Source organism: Dama dama, chromosome 18, assembly GCF_033118175.1.
Source record: "Dama dama isolate Ldn47 chromosome 18, ASM3311817v1, whole genome shotgun sequence".
Lineage (NCBI taxonomy): Eukaryota > Metazoa > Chordata > Mammalia > Artiodactyla > Cervidae > Dama > Dama dama.
The window spans coordinates 68,958,203-68,982,099 of record NC_083698.1 but is presented as its reverse complement, the minus strand read 5'-3'; the positions used below and the strand labels follow the sequence as shown (position 1 = coordinate 68,982,099).

Genomic DNA, 23,897 nt, shown 5'->3' with positions numbered 1-23,897 from the left:
TAACCTATAAATTTACCTATATCTTGTCAGATATATGCGATAGAATTTAGCCTTTTAAATACCACCATTTTTTCTATTTGGGCTTCCCAGGGGGCACAATGGTAAAGAATCTGACTACCAATGCTGGAGATGCAAGAGACTTGGGTTTAATCCCTGGGTCGGGAAGATCCCCTGGAGAAGGAAATGGCAAACCACTCCAGTAATCTTGCCTGGAAAATCTCATGAACGGAGGAGTGAGACAGGCTACAGCCCATAGGGTCACAAAGAATCAGACATGACTGAACCACCAGCACCATCATTCTTTCTATTCATCTCTGAGATTCATTTCCTTAACTATTCTGCTTCTATTTCTAGATGTTATCCTCAGCTGGTACCCACTGTTTTGGCCCAGGCAATTATGTATGGTCTAACTAGCCAGTGCCTAAACCATACCAGTTGTTAAATATTGTGGCCACTGCCCCTACTTTGTACTCCCTTTTTCATCCCATTATAGTTTGTTAACATTTGTCTCCTAACTCACTTGTAGAAAACTCATATTATATTAAATTAGATCAATTTAACCTAATAAGAGTGGAAAATGGAAGAATTTGGTTAGGAAAATAAAACTTTTTCTCATTCTCAAGCTTTCACAGATTACACAACAGAAATATACAAATGACAATGACCACATGACTGTTTATATCCTAGCTGGAGAAATATGGACAAGCATGTTTTCCATTATTATGGAAACATATCATATCTGTTTCTCTGATATAAAAGAACTGAATACATCCCTATGGTGAGGTGGTGAATACTTACTCCATTTCCTGAACAAACAGTGCCTTCTTTATTGCTTAAGCAAGTACTAAAGTTGAAGGAAGCCACAGGAAGACACCTGTGTTCTAAGCACATCATCTTGGGACCACAGGGTGTCCCGTCTTCCACATAGCCAAGGTCGACATCTTCATCAAGCTTAACATGCCCACCACTAAAAATAAATTGAGAGCAAAAAGAAAGCGGTATTCCATTAATTTACATTTATCTTGAGACTACATTTAAAAACTTAAAGTAGGCAATATCACTTTCTCTATTTTCTCTTTATTACCTAATTTTAAAAGTAGCATAAACATTTTCAATCTCCAAATGGAGAAAGCAATTGAATCTTTTGATCTAATTATTTTCAGAGATATTTATATACCTTAGGATTTAAACATAATTATTATAATAAGGGCCTGAAATGGCTTTATCATTTTCCTTTGGCTACTATGCCATGTGCAAGTCAAGTAAGTCATTATTAATAACATTTGATTTGATAAATAAGTACCTTCAAGATTTTAAATACATTTCAAACAAAGATGAGAATTTTTTAGTTTTGGTTACATTTCCCCAAAAGATTGTTCTATTTACAAACTACAGTTGACCTTTGAACAACATGGGGGATAGGGGTACCACCCCTCCATGCAGTTGAAAATCCAAGTTCCACATCCACAGATTCAACCACTGGGGAATTATGTAGTGTTGTAGCACATATTTATCAAAAAAAAAAAAAAGACCTGTATTTACTGAAAACAACATGCACATAAATGGATCCTTGTAGTTCAAACCAGTGTTACTCAAGGGTCAACTGTATATTTGAGAATGGCTAAACTACTGCAACAACTATTCAATATAGCAACCCATATATTAGGCAGGAGTAAAAAAGAAACAGGATAAAAGCAATCAAATAAACAGGATAGCGACTGAAAATGTATAGTCCTAATCTATTTATTCATATAGTACCATGTCAATGCTACTACAAAAATTTCCATTCTTATTGTTTATTTATTTTTATCAAAATTATGCATGCATATAGTTTTATGAGTTAAATAGGCAAATTGGTTTTTACAATGCAGTGAAGGGATCCATCGCCCCTACTCCTCTTATATACTTCCCTGGAGGAAATCACTTTCTACTTTTAACTGTTTCTTTTGTTATTTATGTACATATTTTTAAACAATGAGTTTGTATCACTATTTTTAGTTTTCCTATTTTCAGTATTATCAATTGACTGGCCTCTATGGAATAGTTAAATCAACAACAAATCGTGCATTGTTAGGACTTATTAAATGAATGATATAGTACACCATAATTATACCTTTTCTTTTACTCGAATGTTTCATTTTCCCTCAGAGTAGCAAATCTCTTATTTGTTCACTGAATTATCTATCACTAACTCAAAATTACTCCAACCCTGCTATCAAAATCTCCACTTAAGATGTTCTGAACATCAGTTCATCTTGCTGAAATAATCTCTCCTAGAGTTTCCACTTGGAGTTCCCCTGCTCCTTATCTGATCTGGCTGGCCCCTGTAAATGGTACAGAGCTGGGTATCTTGGCTTTCTCCAAGATACTATTCATTGGAGGATTGCCCCGTCTTTCTCCACAGTGTATGTCTTGTTTCCTAAATTCCCTATGTTTCCTTCTTAGTTTTCTTCCATATTTTGGTGGAGCACAGTTTCTAACAGCTTCCTGAGAAAGGACGTAGGGGAGTAAACTTGGGGGAAACTTATCCAAATGTCTCTTTATTTTCTCCCCTCACACTCAATTCATATTTTGCCTGAGTACAGAATTCTACTTTGGAAATTATTTTCTCCATTGTCTTTTAGATCCCAGCACTCTTTGATAGATTTGAAACCATTCTAATGCCTATTCCTTTTTTTTTTTTTTTTTTCTTCTGTCCTCTCTGGAAACAGTTGGGATTCTTTTTCCTTAGGTTCTGAAATTTCATAATGATAAGTTTTGATGTATGACTAATTTGACTGATTTCACCTTGCACCTGGAGAGCCAGGCAATATGAAGATCCAAGTCCAAAGGTTCTAGATAACGCTCTTGGAGTTAGTAATTGCTAATTTCCTCCCTGCTGTTTTCTCTGTTCTTTATTATTTCTGTTCTAACATGGTGGGCTTTACTCTACGCCCTTCTTTGTTTCTTTTACTCTACTTTCTGGGAGATAATTTCAACTATTGAGTTTAATGTTTGCCATCATTTTTTTTTTTTAATTTCTAACAGCTTTCCTTTGTTTTCTCTTAATGTTCCTCATTTTTAAAAATTCTACCCTATTCTTATTTCATGATAGAAGTATCTTAAAATATTTATAGGTAGTTGTTGCATTTTCTGATTATTTCCCTCTCTCTCTTTTCATGTTAGAGTCTTTCTTCACAAATCTGGTCATCTGTTTAATTTGAGTTGGGGAACCAGACAGATGATTGGAAGTTCTGGGACTTTCTGACTGAATGTCACTGAGGCTAGACCACTTCTATATACTTCTGATAACTGATTTTTCTGCTGACAATGAGCTTGGAAACCTTCTATTTTATTCTTTGCAGACTGTAAAGCTCAAATCTTTCATGGGAGGGTGAGTAGTCACCAGCTTAGCTGGGTCGGGGAAATAAGCTATAGATCTAACAGTTTCTCTAACAGAGTTCACCTATTTTTTTCATTTGAATTCCCTCCTCCATCCCCAAGTCCTTTATTCCCTGTTCCAGAAGTTAGATGGTGCTGCCCATTTTGAGCCTTTTGGGCTGGCAGTATATATTGAGTCAGTTTCTTGGTTTTCCCCATTATTGACTGAGGACTTTAGAATTTTTAGTTTTGATAATCTGCCACACATCTATTTGTTCTCTATGTTCTAGAATCTTGTTGCTGCTGTTTCCTCTCCCTTTTTCTGCTTCCCTATGGACATACAAATTCTAGAAAAAAAAATCTATTTAGTGTCATTTTAGTGGGATTCCATAATGGAGCAAAAGAAGATGCATCTATTTAATCCACTGATAAGAATGAAATGCAAACTAAACCCTGCAAGATTTAACTGAACAATGAAACATAACTCTAGCTACCATACAATAGTCCACATTCAACTAATTCTTCCCTTCTTTCTATCTGTTCTCTGTCAGGATTTACTTAATCATCCCTGTGGACTAGAATCCGTTTCATCTTACTAACAAACACATGAAATGAAAACAGAAGCAATCCCAAGCTTCATTCCTGGGAAATAAGATGGCTAATGTTCTCACAGAATGGTTAGATCATTACCTGCAGTTTAACGTTCTTCCCTGTTGCACAACCAAAGTAGACGTGATTTCACCATCAAGTTCTCCAAGTCTTGGGATGTTACCAATGTTCGTACACAGAAGGTAACCACAGAGCACATCCCTGTGTTAAAAAAGTACCAAGTATTTACTTCTTCCCTCAAAGATACAGCAAAGTCTGTACAGTTAGAGCAATAATGTTATCTTACTTAAGCATTTGTTTTTTCATCAACTGTACTATTCCTTCAAATTACAAGCAAAACAAAATAACCTCAAATTAGTTTACTCTCGGCTTTAAAAACTGTCTTCTCTGAAACTTTTGGTGCACCAAAATCCCAACTATGTTCTAGATTTTCCTTTGTTGTCCAAGTATTTATCTAAAGCAAATTACCCATCAAATGGACTTCTTTTATATCTGAATCTCTTTCCTCATAATAGTATATCACAGGATATACTAAGACATTTTGAAAAATATTTGATAAGTGAATTCATTCATTCATGATAAGTGAATGAATGAACTTTGAATGAGTATTCTTTTAGAAGACAGTGTTTTCTTCAACCAATGGCACCAGAATTAAAGAACAGATTATATACTTTGTGACTTCTCAACCACATAGGATCATGATTCCTTTTCCAATATATTCTACTTCTCCCCCAGCTAGCACATACAATTCTAATTTAACTTGTAAAATATTTTCATTTGTGTTAACTACTATCTTACATATTCTCTATATTTAACACATTTTAATCATTAATATAGATAATGATAAACATATTCTAATAAATATCTTGCAAAGACTTATTAGCAGGCCAGCAACTATATATGTAAATGTTAGACTTTACCACACAGAAAAAGAGAAAAATTAAAACTTGCACCTATCACCAACATAGAAAAATATGTATTATTGTATTAAAAATAATTTTTAAAAGTTATATCATCACATTATTGTATCTATCATAAAAAAATGTTTTTTAACATAGAAGAGATATACATTCAACATTTTTATTGGAGTTTACTAAATACTTTAGTATATATTAAAAACATTAGACGATTTTTATTCTTAAGGAAATTATACTCTGGGTAAGAAGAGAAATTACATACGTTAAACATCTATAAAACATAGAGTTAGTGACAAGGACCATAAAAGTAATGCAAAGGATGCAGGAGAAGAGGGAGGTGATTTATTTCCAGGGGAAATAAATAATAATAAAGAAAATAATCCAGAAATAATTTACAGAGTAAGTGCTATCCAAGGGGATGGGAATGGGTAATTTTTTGGATAGGTAAAAAATTTTTATGGAGTATAAAGGGTACTTCCTAAAGTATGAATAGTACACATACCCATGTGGAAGTAGGACAATAAAATATATTAGAAATGGCCAGGTTTGCTAGACTTTGAAAGAGTAGAAAAGAAAAAAACAAAATATGTAGGTTGGGGAAAATTACAGAAGAGGTACAGTGCCAAGCTAAGGTTCCATTTCATGCATTAAGCAAGATGGTATGACATTCAGCAAAGTGGTTAAGAGAGAATTCTAAAACCAGACTGCTGAATTCTAATTCTGCTCCTATTATATCCTAGCTACATGACCTTAGTCAACTTAACTGTCTCAGTTTCCTCCTCCATAAAACAGGGCAAACTGCCATGAAGATTGACATCACTTATGTAAAGTGTAATACAGTTCCTAACATATAGTGTGCACTCAATAGATGTTATTCTTACTATCAATTAAGTATGTGGAACCAGTGAAATTTGAACAAAGAACTGACATCATCAAAAAGGTTCAGGATAAGATTATTTTGATGGGATCATGCTAGACACTGCTGGCACAGAAAACAGAGGTTTCTGTATTAGTTGAAGAATTGACATAGGTCTTAGTTGGGGTAATGCAATAGGCACAGAAATGACGAGATGAATTAAAGAAAAATTGTGGAGGAATGAAAGAGAAGAATAAACATGATTTGCCATTTGGATAATGAGTCAAAAAGACGGGAGCATCAAGGATCACTCTGAGGCTTCTAAACAGAAGGAGAGTGAGATATTAAGATCTGTGGGGGTAAGAGTTCTTTATTAAAGTCAGAGTCAGATAATTCCATCTATCAGCACTGAGAACATTCTGTTGGCTTTAATTTTTGTTGCCTTTGAGATGATGACAGGTGTCTTCTAGGTGAGAAAGACCTAAGGCAGCCATAGGCATCACCTGAGCCTTAGGAGAGAGGTCAGAATACATATTGAGATTCAGAAACCCTCTGCAAAGGTGGTGTTGGAACCCTGGGAAGAGAAGAGGGAAGGAGAATGCTTTATGGCATGCAGAAAACAGGAAAGTCCTGGTCAATCAAGAAGTAGTGCCTGGAACTGAGGTATAAACTCGGCTGATTTCTCCATCTCACCGTTTGTTGCACTGTATCCACGTGTCTTTGTCTTTCCCACAGTTACCCTTCTCCGTGCCTTCTATATTCAGTTTCTCATAGCAGTATTTATCTGATGACATCACATCTGAAGCAGAACAGAGTTTTCTATCAGTGAAAGATCATGTGAGCTGTTCAACTGTTTGCAGTAAGGGGAAAACACTTGTGAAGAATCCTCTTTCACTACAACGTTACCAATTACAAAAGTTGTACCCATGCTTCACAAGAGTTCCCCATACCAAAAGCATCCATCACTTGGGTACATTTCTCACAACTGCTCATTTAAAACTTGAAAACAAATCTATTTAAATCTTTGATATGATTCAGGCTGTAAGTTCTAAGAATAACACTCCTGAAAATTTAGCCAATAATTGGGGAAAGATGCTACCAAATGGTTCATTGACAAATATTCAATGCTTTAATCTCAGTGCCAGATATAAAGCATGAATTTTTCATGCAGCAACTTTTATGAATCCTAAAGACAATTTTATTAAAAGAATGATGCACAATAATTAAAGACTCAAGAAAGAGCAGTATTTCCACCTTGTTCATTAATTCTTTTTTTAAAATTATTATTTTTTTCCTTTATTTGTATTAGTTGGAGGCTAATTACTTTACAATATTATAGTGTTTATTAATTCTTAATGGCTATCAAAACGTTACTCTGCTTGTAAGCAAACTTGAATTCATGTTAAATCTCTGACTTTCAGATAACATTTTAAGTCATGTAAGCATTTTTGTCAGGATTTTATTTTTGCTAAAGCCAAGGTCAGTTTATGGAGCTATCCAAGACTTAGATCAAAACAACTTTTGCAAACTAATCAAAAGATGACTGTCAGTGTATATTTTTTAAACTGATAATGTTTGGTAGTTTCTTTTCCTACTTCTTGCTGTCAGCCACTAATTTTTCTCAAGAGGAGGAAGCAAAAACCATATTTCTTTGTCCAGAACATAAGCCTACATAACTAAAATGTTCTCCCATCCCCGTGTTTCTTTAGTTGTTCAAAAGAGAGCATACACTTCCTTTCCCCAAAGGATTATAGCCAGTATTTGTGACAGTTAAGGGTTATCATTATCTTTATAGCTTGCTTTACAATATAAATCATCCTTTCAAAGAGTTTGAAGCAAAAACTTCTTTCAGAAGGGCCAGTAATACTTCTGGAAAAATATAACATTTAAATATGCATTCAAATTAAATATGTTTTAGATATAAATGTTACATATTTCCTTCTGAAAATCTGCCAAATTTTGAAAGGAATAACATTAAAATTTCTTTCTGATATGACAGAGCTACCTTAGCAGAAATTCACCTATAACTAGGAAAACCAGCTAGAGTTTGAGAAAGATAAGAAAGAAAAAGCAACTCTAGCTAAAAGGCTACAGTTCTTATCCAAGGGTGCCCCATTTGGGGTCCATGTCCATTCCACATGGCTGATGGGTTTTGCCTGAGGATACTAAGTTAAAGACAGCATAAGAGGAGTAGAAATCCAGGTTTGCGTTGTTCTCCAAGTTGCATATCCTAGAATGGATTTTACCTGCCTGGCAGCAAAGGCACTTTCCACCAAAGACATGGCTAACTAGCCAAGATGTATAGAGCTGTGTCTTATCAAAGGAGGTGCTTTTCTCTAATTTCCACAAAAGTGCTCCTGCTAAGAGCTGCAATGGCTCTGAAAGTCCCTGAGTCATAATAAAGTGGTTGGAAAATTACTTCCATCCAGTTCACATGCCCTTGGGCCAGATACCATACTTGGAGAAGGCTCAAACCTTGTTATTTACTCACTTTGCCCCCAGATGTATTTGCATTGTCTATCCCTGGTTTTACATCTTCCTCCAAAGCAAATTCCCTAAAATGAAAAAGCATACCCATTAGCAGCACGATGTCTACTTCCATCAGGTAACTGAAAAATATGTCTAAGAAAACTAATAGATGAGTATTATAAAGCCCTTTTATCTTCAGAGTTGACTACATTTAATATGATCTTCCTATTTTGATGAGACTTAGTATTTCTTTCATGCTGGAATATAGGAAACACTTAGGTAAAGATGAAGTAACCTACCTGGACACCATCACATGAATAACCATCCATCTTATGAATATTGGGGGCACACTAGGAAAAGAAAACAGAAATATGAACCAAATGCATAGCAAGATATTAAGATGAGCTAATCTCTTTAAAGGTTTTCATTTTGAAAATGAAGTCTGATAATATTAGAGTAGTCTCCCAAATCATCTGAAAATAAAAAAACAAGATCAAGAGAAAACAAAAGGAAATGTAACAATTGATGCATTTTCCCCTAAAAATGTGGATCTACCAGAGGAAAAGAACAGCTGATTTGTAAATCCTTATTTACAAATAAAAAGAACCAACAGCAAAGACTCAGCTAACTTATACAGACTCAAAGATAAAAGAAAACACAAGACAAAGTCAGAAGGATGCCACCAGATGGAGCAACAGATATGGTTTCCTCTTTTTTAACCATAAGAAGTAACAGTTCTTATACTTAAAATGATTCTCAAATGAAAGTCTACCTTGGACATGTCAGAAAAAGACATGTTTTATAGCCACCCCCCCACTTTTCTTCCCTTGGAGCAATTGCAGAAAAGACTGCAAAAGACTGCAAAGCATTCCTATGTGGATAGAAACAGAGTGTAACTTTAAAATTTATCATACATTTTTCTATTATTATAGTAATTACATACTTATTTGAGAAAAGTTAGGAAATGTAAAAAAAAAAAAAAACAGGAAAATTGAAAGACCAAAGTCTCTAATATTCCCACCATCCAGAGACAACTATTTATTATAATTTGGTACATTTTTTCCTCTACCTTTTTCTACAAAAATGTGGTATTTTATAATATAAGTATAATCAAATTATAGATAATGCTTTATATTCTGTTTCAGCCCTTCACTTTCATCATGCAAATTTAATTGTATCATAATAAACTTTTTTGTAGGTATCATCTTTATATAAGCTATAACACATTCCCTGAGCTAACAAGCCATATAATCAATGTATTAAAATATATTTACTTACAGTTATCTCAAATTAATGCTGTTACAACCAATGCAACAAGAACACCTTTGTATGCACATAATTTTCAGATTTAGAATTCTTTTAAAATCCTGCTTATCACAGAATTACATTTTAAAGAAGTTGCTTTAATATACTTTCATTCCCAGAGCCCATCACATAATCATTCATTGTATCCCCATCCTCACTAGGTGTAAGTTTAGGAAAACAGTGCTAATTAGACAGTAAGAATGCAAACCTTTAATCTCAGGATGACCACTTTTAAGATAAAGCATTTTTAATGGTTAAAGTAGGGCTTCCCAGGTGGCGCAGGGGTCAAGAATCTGCCTGCCAATACAGGAGATGCAAAAGATGTGGGTTTGATCCCTGGGTCAGTAACATTCCCTGGAGCAGGAAATAGCAACCCACTCCAGCATTCTTGCCTGAAAACTTCCATGGACAGAGGAGCCTGGTGGGCTACAGTCCATGGGTTCGCAGAGTTGGACATGACTTTCTGAGCACAGCACAGATACACCACCACTGATTCTCTCTTCTCTAGAGAAAAAAAGATGTGGGCAGTCTTCACTTTGCATGGCTCCAGTGTGAAGGAATTTCACTCACTATGGTTTTGTTAAATGACACCAGTACCCCAAGGACACAGTTCCAATTTCAGTCACCATAGTAGATTAAGTGTGAATAATTGCATGAAGAACAAACTTTGCTATTAGCTCTTCAGTCCACCGATCGCTTGGTAAATAAGATACGGCCATCACAGTTAACAGCCCATCTAGTCACTTCTTTCAAAGTCTGTCAGGATTGATCACTGAGCATCTGTTCATTCAGTTCATGCACAGATAACAGAGGACATAGCTTGTTGCCTTTCTTTCTCTGGGTTATATCATGTGGCATCTTAAAATAAAACTGAATAGTTGAAAGAGGAAACTGGCCAACAAAGGTGAAAGTACAGCAAAGAAATGAAAAGTGATAACACTGGAAGAGAAATTAAAATCAAATGTAAATAGCATGACAGAAAAAAAAATCAATGACTATGGGAATGGGATGCTGATACCACTGTTCAGCAAAAAAACTTCCCATTCACAACTTCACATCTCTCGGATATTTCATGACATTGAAAGCACAAAGGATCATGTCAAAAAACTGACCCAAACTTAGAAAGAAGAGTAGCAATTCAACAAGGCATAGGAAAGACGCTCACTAAGTATCATAAGGTTTCTGACCAGGAGAAGGCAAGCACAGCTCAGTTTTTTATAAAGAAATAAGTTTTTTACAAAGTTAAGTTTTTTACAAAGAAATAAAATACATTTATTTTCAATATTTTCATTTTAATTTAATGTTAGCTAAATAAATGTTAGTTCATTTTTTTCATTTCCCTATTCATTTAAGACCAACAGAAAGGGAGTTTTTAATCACCTGATATGTTTTAAAGATCACAGAATAATTGTAAATTTTTCCATTGATTACTACAATACTTCACATGGTTTTAGCTTTTATGGTCACTTTTGTGATCCTTCATTACAATGCAAAGCAAGCACTGCCTGTATACACGTACACGGAGATCTGTGATCGCCTGTCAAAGTTTATTAACTTCTGTATCTTCCCTGAAGTGAAAATGTTAGTCGTTCAGTCATGTATGACTTTTTTCAACTCCATGGACTGTAGCCGGCCAGGCTCTTCTGTCCATGGAATTCTCCAGACATGAATACTGGAATGGCTAGCCGTTCTCTTTTCCAGGGAGTATTCCTGACCCAGGGACCCGTGTCTCCTGCATTGCAGGCAGATTCTTTACCGTTTGAGCCACTAGGGAAGCCCTTATCTTCCCTACTGACAACTAAATGATATTAAATTCAAAAGCAGCAATTAGTGGCAAGCTGTTTCAGGTAAATAAAAGTCAAGAGAGGCCCTGTCTCAGAACCCAATATCCTGTGGTTCTCTCTGCCTTACCTGACTCGTTCCAACCAGTTGAACAGAAAGAGTCTTTCTGTTTCCTCCATCACTAGCTAGACTAAACACAAAAGCCTTTTATTCCCTACTTTCAACAAAAACAAAATAAAGGCAGATATACAGTCTTAAGATTAGTTCAACGTTAAGACAAAATCACGCTGAACATCTGCTCAAGCTTTGATTACTGAAACTTCAAATCCCAAAAAATTAATGAAAGGAGAGGAACAGTTGACATGAAAGAGAAACATGAACATCTTACCCATTTCCATTCCATCTGAGGGTCAGTTCACTAAACAAGCTCTTACTTTTTCCCCTTGGATTCAGAGAAATTATTCATAAGTTACCTGGCTTGAATTTCCAGAGCATGTTTCACGAATATCACAATCATTTACTGCTTCACGGCACACGGTTCCCATAGGCTGAAACTAAAATGAACAAAACTCAATGTGCAAAACTGTCAAAGGAAAAAAAAAAACAAACCTCTTACAGTATCATCTTAAAAATGCAAAATGAAATTTTTTGGATAGGAATACCTTAAACTAGTTTAAGATGAAAATCTGTGAAAACCATAGCTACTGCATGAAAATGTTAATTTAATAGTTCTCAGGGCGAGTTTCTCACATATGAAATAATTTGCATAGTTATCACACATAGCCTTACAAGATCTAACTAAAATAGGATGTGCTTGATGGTACATCTGTACCAGAAGGACAAGCCAGTCCAAGTTCCAGCACTTCTTTCTTCCAACTAGCTTATGGGTTTATATTTTATCCTTCATTCTTACTAGCACTTTTATCATATTCTTTTTTACCTCATCAGCTAAGAATTTGAAAGTTACATTTTGGACTGAATTGTAAAAGTTAGGGGAAATGGCAAAGCTATTTCCTCTCATGATTTCCTTTACCATCTTCTCTTCTCTTCTCATCACTTTTTTTTTTTTTTTTTTTTACAGATCTATAGCTTGGTCTTTTATTCCCTTTTAATGTTTCTATTATTTGTACCTGTCTGTAAGAGTCTTCTTTGGTCTGTTTTCAACTCAAATATTTTTTTTAAGTGCAGGAGTCATATAAATTTGTATGCTTGTTGGATTCAGCAGTTGCAAGAGTATTCATTAAAACAAAACAAAAAGAGATATATATAAAGCTACCATCTTTCTCTTTTCCTCTTCAATCCCACTCTCCTTCTTGCTCTAAAAGGTTACTATTTGGGGCTAGGTCCTTATACGTTTTTAACTCTGCTCACACAAGCATATACAGTATTCTAGACCCCTTCTCTCCCCCTCCACACACACACATACAACTTTCATCTTCTCTCCCTTGTTCACCACCCCTCAGGCAGTTGAGTCTCCTATTGCTCATAGAACATGAGCAGCACACTGCCAACTCCAGTCAGGAATTCAACAGATACTTTCCAGAAGAGCTGAACAAAATTTTGTGTTTGTTCATTCATTCATCAAGCATTTACTAGGCACATGTGCTAGGCACAGCCTGTGGAGAGTCAACAGAAAACAAACACAAGAATCTTGTTGGCAAGGAACTTATATTTTAGTGGGGATGATATCACTCTAATGACAGAAAGTGAAGTGGAACTAAAGAGCCTCTTAATGAGGGTGAAAGGGGAGAGTGAAAAAGTTGGCTTGAAACTCAACATTCAAAAAACAAAGAACATGGTACCTGGTCCCATCACTTCATGGCAAACAGATGGGGGGAAAGTGGAAGCAGTGGCAGTTTTTATTTTCTGGGGCTCCAAAATCACTGTGGACAGTGATTGCAGCAATGAAATTAAAAGACTCTTGCTCCTTGGAAGGAAAGCTATGATAAACCTAGATAGCATATTAAATATGTGATGTTGGCAGAGACATTACTCTGTTGACAAAGGTCTGTATAGTCAGAGCTATGATTTTTCCAGTAATCATGCATAGATGTGAGAATTAGACCATAAAGAAGTCTGAATGCCGAAGAATTGAGGCTTTCAAATTGTGGTGCTGGAAAAGACTCTTGAGAATACCTTGGGACAGCAACAAGATCTAACCAGTCAATCCTAGAGGAAATCAATCCTGAATATTCATTGGAAGGACTGATGCTGAACCTGAAGTTCCAATACTTTGGCCACCTGATGCTAAGAGCCAACTCATTGGAAAACACCCTGATGCTGGAAAAGATTGAAGGCAAAACAAGAAGGGGAAGGTAGAGGATGAGATGGTTAGATAACGTCACCAACTCAATGGACATTAATTTCAGCAAACTCTGGGAGATAGTGAAGGACAGAGGAGAGGGTGTGCTGCAGTGTATGGGATCACAAAGAGTCAGACACAACTTAGCAACTGAACAACAACAACAAATAGGCCATAAAAATAAGGAAACAAGCAAGATAAGTTAATTTCATATACTCTGGTTCTTTTCCTCCTGGGAATTAGTACAAGCTACAATTCTAGAACTTCTGAGGTAGAAGTATGAGCAGGTTTAAGGTACAGTTCATACAAGAGTGTAAATGTTCACGAATTGTCAGTAAACTTTCAAAAATAAGCATGGTAAAGGAGGACTTGTAGTAAGGGCTGGGGTGAAGCAGTAAATCAACCCAAACCACTGCCCTCTTGGAATTTTCATATAAAGAAAAGAGAAAATGAGTAAAGAAATAAATAAGCAATATTTTACAGGAGTTCCCAAATCATGCCTCCAGGACAATTCTGGTTGCCTGTTTGTGTTGTATATGAAGTTTTATTAGAACACTGCCACATATGTTTGCTTCTGTATTTTTGATGGGCTGCTTTCAAAGAAAGAGTTGAGCAACTGACATAAAGACCTTATAACCCACAAATTTGTCCCTTTACAGAAAGTGTTTGCTAACTCTGATTTATAGATTAAATTATTATAAACACATATAGAAGAAAACAAAAATACACAAGCTTTCTCATTTTGCTCTTCTGATTCCTCTTTTCCATTCGCTCTTCTACTTCTGACTCTTCTAGGAGCCCAGGGTGGGGTGAGATGGGAGTATGGGGTAGAGAAAATGGCAGAAAAGAGCTTACTTGACTGGTAAAGTTATGACTCATATTCTAAGATAGTTAACCATACCATTTTATTTTATGTATTTTAATTCTATTATTTTGTATTTGCTCCTTTCAATGATTATATCACAAAGAGCTTAGTTCTATAAATCCAAGAAAAAAATGGCATAACTGACTGCATTTGATGGACCAGTCAGTTCAGTCACTCAGTCGTGTTTGACTCTTTGCGATCCCATGGACCGCAGCATGCCAGGCCTCCCTGTCCGTCACCAACTCCCGGAGTTTACTCAAACTCATGTCCATTGAGTCGGTGATGCCATCCAACCACCTCATCCTCTGTCATCCCCTTCTCCTCCCACCTTCAATCTTGCCCAGCATCGGGGTCTTTTCCAATGAGTCCATTCTTTGCATCAGATGGCCCAAGTGTTGGAGTTTCAGCTTCAATTTGATGGATGGGAAGACTTAAAACATTAAGGATTAAAGTATATGATTGGGAATCCATAGATGACAATTGGAGAAACTGACAGAATAAACAGTTGAGGTAGACAAAATGAAAAAAATATCTCTTTCACATTTAGTTTGGTCTTCGTTTTTTAGAGAGTGCTTTCAGAGATCTCTGCCAGTGCCTTGCTTCTCTTAAAACTCTGCCAGAGACACAGTGGTGAAGTGGGGATGACAGAAACTGCTGCCAGCAGATCTGGGGTGTAACTGCACAGTTATTCTTTACTAGCTGAGTGAGACTATGCAGGTTATTTCACTTCCCTGAGATTGGCAATGCTCAGCAGGAAAACATCTGGATAATAATATCATTCCCCAAAGTGTAGCTATGAGCACCATCTAAGACAGCAGTCTCAACCAGGGGATATCTGGCGATGTTTAAGATGTCGCGGTGTCATGACTTGGAGGGATGCTGCTGGTAACTGGGAGGCAGAAGTCAGAGATGCTGCTAAATAGCCTACAAGATGTAAAGTAACCCTTACAATAAAGAACAATCTGGTCAAAAGTATCAACAGTGCCACAGTTAGGAAACCTGGATACAGGATGATATAATTTGCAAGTACTTAGTACTGTTTCTGGCACACAGTAGGACATTTAATATGATAGGTTCATGTTTTGCCCTCTCTTAACTCATTAACCAATCAATCAGCAAAGAATCAGTAAGATAATGCTGTGCATGTTTATTCATTCATTCACCAATTGTTTACTGAAGTCTTGTTCCAATTACAGTGTAAGTGCCTGGCTCTGCCTCTGCAAAATGTACAGACTGGAGGGAAAGAAAGAGATTATACCTTAGAAATAATATAAAATTATACCAGATTTTATATGAGAAAAGCAAAAATAGATTTCTTTAAGCAAGGTAAGCCCCAAATTACCATAGTCTTGATGTAAAGGCTTAAATATTTGGAGATAGGCATGATGATGTTATTGGAGAAGGAAAATAGACAAGGTATATAAAGATGCTTTGAACAGTAATGCACAACACATGAAAGGTGTTTTAATGTCTACAAAGATTTCTTTTGTTGCCTCAACAGCTAATACACAAGATAGTCCAGGTTGAGCACCATGAAAAGGAGGAGATGACACCACCCTTATGGCAGAAAGTGAAGAACTAAAGAACCTCTTGATGAAAGTGAAGTGAAGAAGAGAGTGAAAAAGTTGGCTTAAAACTCAACCTTTAGAAAACTAAGATCATGGCATCTGGTCCCATCACTTCATGGCAAATAGATGGGGAAACAATGGAAACAGTGACAGACTTTATTTTTGGGGGCTTCAAAATCACTGCAGATGGTGACTGCAGCCATGAAATTAAAAGCTCCTTGGAAGTAAAGCTATGACCAACCTAGACAGCATATTAAAGCAGAGACATTACTTTGCCAACAAAGGTCCATCTGGTCAAAGCTATGGTTTTTCCAATAGTCATGTATGGACATGAGAGTTGGACTATGAAGAAAGTTGAGTGCTGAAAAATTAATGCTTTTGAATTGTGGTGTTAGAGAAGACCTTTTAGAGTCCCTTGGGCTGCAAGGAGATCCAACCAGTCCATCCTAAAGGAAATCAGTCCTGAATATTCATTGGAAGGACAGATGCTGAAGCTGAAACTCCAATACTTTGGCTACCTGATGCGAAGAACTGACTCATGTGAAAAGACCCTGATGCTGGGAAAGATTGAAGGCAGGAGGAGAAGAGGATGACAGAAGATGAGGTGGTTGGATGGCATCACAGACTCAATGGACATGAGTCTGAGCAAGCTTTGGGAGTTGGTGATGGACAGGGAAGCCTGGTGTGCTACAGTCCACGGGGTTGCAAAGAGTCAGATATGACTGAGCAACTGAACTGGACTGAACTGAATTGAATATCTACTTGGCTTTACAATAAAAGAAATGCATTATTCAAAGAATAGTTTCATTTAAATTATATTACATTGTTATTATTATTAATATTATTACATATATATTATAGCACATTAAATGGTCTCATTTAAAGTCCATGCTCTTCAGGGAGACAGTAGAAAGAAGACAAACTCCGGGAATTACAAACACTTAGGCCCTAGCTCCTTATTTACTTGGTATATTTAATCACTACAAGCCTCAGTTTTGTCATCTGTTAGATGGGAATAAAAATAGTAACTACTCCTCACAAGACTTGTGAGACTCCTATAAAGCCTCTGGCACTTGTCACTCAACATATATCAGGTCTTACTATTGTCTAATGTTATTTGCTTATATTTACCTTAAATATTAACTACTTAAGTTATTGCCCTATTAACTTATCAAATATGTCCTCTTTTCTTTCAGTTGGTTATCAATCAACATTTATTTACCTTGCACTTTTTACAACAAAGACCATCACTGCACTGGGAGTCTTGAGTCAAGGTACATTTCTTACAACACTCTGCTCCTTCAAGGACACATTCCTAAAGAATATAAACATTTGGAAAATGTCAGAAAGTGGTGTAATTTTCCTGAAAGCAACAGGATATTTTCTAAAATAAATGTACAGCCTCACAATTCCCATCTTTATTCCAGAAATCTTATGAAATTTCTAGGCACAACACTTGCTCTGTATGGTTCAGTGTGGATCTAGAATAACCCCAAATAACCTAAAGAAATCATCTAAACACAAAGACTTACTGCCGGGGTCCCGCAGTCACACTCCTCGCCAGTTTCAATGAAGCCATTACCACACTCAGGAGGATCAAGAAGCTGTGGAATGAAAACCAGGAAGGGCACTAAAATGTAGAAAAATCAGCACCAAATATAATATGAGAGATCACAAGTGTCACACCTACACTTCTGGCCTGTCAGTCATTTCAAAATATATTTTTATTTCCCTAAGATATAAAGTATGACTGTAGAATTTTAGAACTGGAAACTTTAGAAGTATCTAATATTGATTCCATTTCAGACTTAATCATATTTGCATATATAACATACACACCAAATAGGGTCTGATAAGTGCCATCAAAGCAAAAGATGATCTAGGCATTGGCTAAAACAAAGCCAGAAGAACTCCTAAAATTTCATTTCAAAGAGAAGCAAGGGATTTGGAGTCAGAATGTCTGTATTCAAATCTTGGCTTAGCCAAGATACACTTGGGCAAATAGCTTGCCATCTCAGAGCCCAAGTGTTTTAATATTTAAAACAATAATAACAATAACATTAGCTTCCATCTACATAATGAATTGTTCTGAGGATCAAATACAATTACCTGTGAAAAGCTCTTTTTCAACTGTATTAACTTGTGAAACAAAGTTATTTTGTGGGCAATGAGGAAAACATCACAAAAATTAATAAATTCACTGATTTATTTAATATAAAATTCAGTTCTACCTATTAACATAGCTCTGCAGAGAACAGTAGTAATAATTTGCCCCAGAGATGGGAATTAATGAGAGGAGAAAGACCTCCTTTTCCATCAGTATGATTTATGATTTTGTATCCAAAGGGGGAAAAAAAATGCATCAAGAGAATGAAAAAGAAATGCAAAGTAAAAAACCATTTTTGTAAGCAAACCCTGAATCCTCATTTGGCTTTATGAAAAGAAAATGAACGTTTTCCAGAAAGCAAAACTCTAATTTATACCTGCTTTTTATTCCCATCAGAATAGCCCATGATTAATTCAATTCAGAAATGCAGACATTTAGCATATCAAGAATACGTACACATGAGCCAAGTTGAAAAGTTTCATTCCATAAGACACAATGAATGAAAATTTGTGTTTATATATTTGAGAAAGATTAATAACTTAACAACTCTGATTACACTTATTACCTTAGAAGGTTTGTTGAAAAGGCAAGCACCACCTCCACTATTTAGGAAGTCATGATACTCTTCAATATTACACTGGGTAAACTTTTTAGGAAGATAATATCTATAAGAGAGAAGAAAAGCATTAGCTGGGTATAATTTCTGTCTCCCTTGTTTGTAAACTAGTTTTAAAATGTAACACTGTTAACACTGTACATTATTCCTAAAAATTAAATAAATAAATAATAAATTCCACTTATGTATAACATCTGCTTTGAGAAGGGAATGGCAACCCACTCCAGTATTCCTGCCTGGGAAATCCCATGGACAGAAGAGACTGGCAGGCTACAGTCCATGTGGTCACAAAAGAGTCGGACACAACTTAGTGACTAAACAACAATAATACATTCTTCTATTGTGTTGAATAGTGACTAGTGGTAACTATGTGCTCAGTCAAATCCGACTCTTAGCAACCCCATGGACTGTAGCCACCGGGCTCTTCTGTCCATGGGATTCTCAAGGTAAGAATACTGAAGCGGGTTGCCATTTCCTCCTCCAGGGGATCTTCCCGACCCAGGGATCAAACCCGTGTCTCTTGTATCTTCTACACTGGCAGGCAGATTCTTTACCACTGTGCCGTCTGGGAAGTCCAGTGGTGACTATGATTTGTTCTGCATTATCTCCATACCCATTCAAAGGAAACACACACCTACATACCTGTAATTTCCATCAGAGAGAGTCAGAAATAATTTATTTCACAATAAGCCTTTCCTAAATATTAAACCTGGGCTGGAACCCAAACTGCAGAGCATTCTGCAAAATAACTGGCCTGTAATCTACAAATGTGTCAAAGTTGTGACAATCAAAATAGACAGGAATTATCCCCGACTGAAGAGACCAAAACCTGACTGTGATAAAAAAAAAAAATCCTGATTCTGAAGTTTTTGCTAAAATGACATCATAGAAACACAGGGCCAATCCTGAATGAGGGCTAAGAATTAGATGATTTTCTTGGTTGAACTGCGGTCCTATGGGAAGATGCCTTTGTTTATAGAAATGTACATTTTTTGTTGTTGCTTAGTCACCAAGTTGTGTCCAGTGTCCAACTCTTCGTGATTCCATGGACTGCAGCATACCAGGCCTCTGTCCCTCACCATCTCCCTGAGTTTGCCCAAGTTTATGTCCACAGAAATGCCCATTGTTTAGCATTTTGAAGTGACAGACACCATGGTAGAACTTATGATTCAGAAACAAAAGGTTCTTTGTAACTATTCGTCCAATTCTTCAAGTCTCAGATTGCTTCAAAATGCTATATATATGTCCCAAAATAATATATACTTTTATTATGTATATTTATAAAATATATATATACACAAACACACCCCAAAATAATCAAGGGTCAACAGAAAAAGAAACCTGGCAATAGAGCAAGTTGGTACTATGCATTAAGAATTTTCAGAATGTGAAATAGCCTTAAATCTAGTAATTTTACTTTTAGAAATTTTTCTTGAGGAATTAATTTGCTATGTGTGCAGAGATGTCTGAATATAGATATTTATGGTGGCACAATTTTTAGCAGCAAATAACATGAAAATAACCTAGATGTTCAACAGAAAACTGTTAACTAAACCATGATGTATTAATAAAACTAAAATACCATGTGGTGGTTTAGTCACTAAGTCGTGTCCAACTCTTGCGACCCCATGGACTATAGCCCGCCAGGCTCCCCTGTCCATGGGATTTTCCAGGCAAAAATACTGGAGTGGGTTGCCATTTCCTTCTCCAGGGGATCGTCCCAACCCAGGAATTGAACCCAGGTCTCCTGCGTTCCAGGCAGATTCTTTACTGACTGAGCTACTAATAATCATAGTGTTAAAGAATGAAGACTTAGAAAAATGATGACTATATAATGTTAAGTAAAAAATGAATAAACAGCTATAACCAGTATAATCCAAATTTTATAAAACAATAAAAATGGAAAGAGAAAAAATACAAAACTACTGGATTTATTGTATTTTTTTGGCTGCGTCTCATGGCATGCAGGATCTTATTTCCCCATCAGGGATCGAACCTTTGCCTTCTGGCAATAGAAGCACAGATGGCCAGGGAATTTCCAAAACTACTAGGTTTAAACAAAAGTATTTTAATGTTCTGTTAACATGGTCTTCCTTGGTAGCGCAGTTGGTAAAGAATCCACCTGCAAAGCAGGAAAACGCAGTTCACTTCCTGGGTTGGGATGATGCCCTGGAGAAGGGATAGGCTACCCCTCCAGTATTCTTGCCTGGAGAATTCCACAGACAGGAGTCTGGAGGGCTACAGTCCATAGGGTCGCGAAGTGTAGGCCAGGACTGAGCGACTAAGCACAGCACAGCACATTTTAATATTAACCACAGTTATCACCTGATGGCAAGAAAAGAGGTGGTACAAATTTTATTTTCTGTATTTTTCAAAACTTGTTTTACACTGAGCTTTTTATAAAAGTGAAAACACAATTAAGATAAGAATGAATAGGTTTTTATAAAAATCTCTCCCCCTGGCCTGTGCATTTATATTCCCACTTCTTAGCATAATGGTTAATGTTTAAGTGAATTAACTAATGGAATTTATAATTATTTACTGTAACCTCATTTATCAAGTGTTTCATGTCAAACCCTCCAAATAAAGCTGTACTGAGTTTAAATTTTCTGAACAACTTCATTCCTTCCTTATTCTGAAATAATGCCATTTGTAGCAACATGGATGGAACTAGAGATTATCATAGCAAGTGAAGTAAATCAGAACCAGACAAATACCACATGATATCACTTATATGTGGAATCTAAAATATGACACAAATGAACTTATGTACAAAAGAGAAACAGACCCAGAGACACAGAGGTTGCCGGGGAGAGGGGGATGGAGAACGGATGAACTGGGAGTTTGGGATTAACAGATGTGAATGTGTGCATGCTTATTCACTTCAGTTGTATCCAACACTTTGCAACCCTATTCTCTAGGTAATTTCTCTAGATAAGAATTCTGGAGTGGGTTGCCATGCTCCCAGGGACTGAACTCACATCTCTTATGTCTCCTGCATTGGCAGGCAGGTTCTTTACCACTAGCACCACCTGGGAAGCCCTGGGATTAGCAGATGAAAACTATTATATAAGGAGTGAATAAACAGCAGGGCCCTACTATATAACACAGCAAACTATATTCAATATCCTATGATAAACCATAACAGAAAAGAATATGAAAAAGAATGTATATATGTGTATAACTGAATCACTTTGCTGCACTGCAGAAATTAATGCAATATTGCAAAACAACTATACTTCAATATTCTTTAAAAAAGAAAGCAATTCTTTAAAAAAAAATTATTATATTTACCTGAAGTTGGTGGAATCATTTATCCTGCATGGCCCCGACTCACTACATTTCAAAGTCCTATCCGCCCCCTGCCCCGCCCCGCAAAAAAAATCTTTGACTTACTGCTTAATAGACAGCAATTGTTTTCATAAACAAAAGACTGTTTTGTGAAACTATGTTTCCTACAGAGCCACTGAGAAAATCAACTGCCAATTTTGTCTTAATTCCCTATGGGTAGGGTTCCAGGCAGTAACTTATTGACTGCCATCCTCCTAAGAAAACAACAGCACAGTAGAGAAAGGAACAGTAAGTTATTTTTAAATAGAAGTGGCTTACCCAGTGTCTCCCATTATGCATCCAGACCACGTGTCCTCACATTTACACTCACCTAAGAGAAAATGAACACATACACCTTGTTACAAAGTGAAAAATGTGCATCAGAGTAGTTACTATTTTTAAAAGTATATGTTCACTTTATTCCTTATGTACATTTACAAATCAGTAAAGGATCAGTCCTCTAATTTTCCTCACATCTGAAGTGTTTTATGCAACGCATAACAACAAACATCTACTTTGACTCTATTGAGATTATGTAATTTCTACTAAAATAAAGTCTTTTGAAAAATGTTAACAAGTGGCCATATTTTTAAAGCACTCAGTTAAAATGGCTTAACAATCAAATAGCAATGAAATAGTGATGCATGACCACAGGATTCTGGTTTCATAGGTTTTTATGGAAATTCCTATAATTTCTCATCCACTTTTAAAACCTCTGCACTCAAGGTTGCTGGTAGGAGGTAGTACAGTATATTGGTTAAGCAGAAGAGTCTCAGAATCAGATACACCTGGGTTCAAAATCTGGGTATACCACTTAATATGTTTGTAATCTTGGAGACACTACCCTTTTAAGATCCAGATACTTTATGGATCTTCATTATCAGCTGATAATGAATATCTTGCAGGATCATCTTGAGGATCAAATGAGCATCTAGATGTAGATAATTCTGGCATTCAACTATCTTTTACAGAGTGGGCACTTCATAAATGGTAATTTTTGATGTTGTTGTTTAGTTGCAAGTTGTGTCTGACTCTTTTGTGACCCCATGGACTGCGGCCCACCAGGCTCCTCTGTCCATGGGATTTCCCAGGCAAGAATACTGGAGTGCGTTGCGTTTCCTTCTCCAGGGGATCTTCCAGACCCAGGGATCAAACCCATGTCTCCTGTATTGGCAGGCAGATTTTTTTAGCACTGAGCCATAAGGGAAGCCCATAAATGGTAGTAGTTGTAATTAATATAAACAATCATATTTACAGCATTTTTTGCTAAAATAATAAATATGATTATAGTCAACTTACTCCAAATATATAGTGCTCGATCATTCCTGGTAAAGTAACTTTACCTACTGGGAATATATAGTCATCATAGATGCTAAACCTAGCATATTTTATTAGGCCCATATTTTACTGAGCCCTTTATCAGATCTGATTCTGCAGGCAAATTCTACCTCTGTAGCAATACTAAGAGATGTTTTAAATAAACGATAATAAAACATACACCTTAAACCTCTATGCCGAGACCATTCAAAATTACCAAATTGAACTTATGTCCTTTAAATTCATAGTTTAAATCAACATCACCTGGCCTTAATGTTTATTATACATGGAGGATTCAACCAGTCTATCCTAAAGGAGATCAGTCCTGGGTGTTCATTGGAAGGACTGACGCTGAAGCTGAAAGTCCAATACTTTGGCCACCTCGTGAGAAAAGTTGACTCACTGGAAAAGACCCTGATGCTGGGAGTGATTGAGGGGAGGGGGAGAAGGGGATGACAGAGGATGAGATGGTTGGATGGCATCACCGACTCGAT

At 36.3% G+C, this 23,897-nt stretch overlaps 1 protein-coding gene across 6 annotated transcripts in view; it reads right to left on the bottom strand.

Annotated features, from left to right (window-relative positions):
• ADAM22 (ADAM metallopeptidase domain 22) overlaps positions 1–23,897 on the bottom strand; it is a 218,885-nt gene that overhangs the window by 32,695 nt on the left and 162,293 nt on the right. For all 6 annotated transcript variants that reach the window (XM_061165531.1, XM_061165532.1, XM_061165533.1 and 3 more), the window contains exons 14-23: positions 22,366–22,417; positions 18,706–18,805; positions 17,566–17,637; positions 17,256–17,348; positions 11,772–11,852; positions 8,511–8,561; positions 8,234–8,297; positions 6,436–6,541; positions 4,051–4,170; positions 799–967 (exon numbers count right to left, since the gene is read on the bottom strand). In XM_061165531.1, the coding sequence (XP_061021514.1) occupies positions 799–967; positions 4,051–4,170; positions 6,436–6,541; positions 8,234–8,297; positions 8,511–8,561; positions 11,772–11,852; positions 17,256–17,348; positions 17,566–17,637; positions 18,706–18,805; positions 22,366–22,417 (908 nt within the window). The remainder of the gene's footprint in view (positions 1–798; positions 968–4,050; positions 4,171–6,435; positions 6,542–8,233; positions 8,298–8,510; positions 8,562–11,771; positions 11,853–17,255; positions 17,349–17,565; positions 17,638–18,705; positions 18,806–22,365; positions 22,418–23,897) is intronic.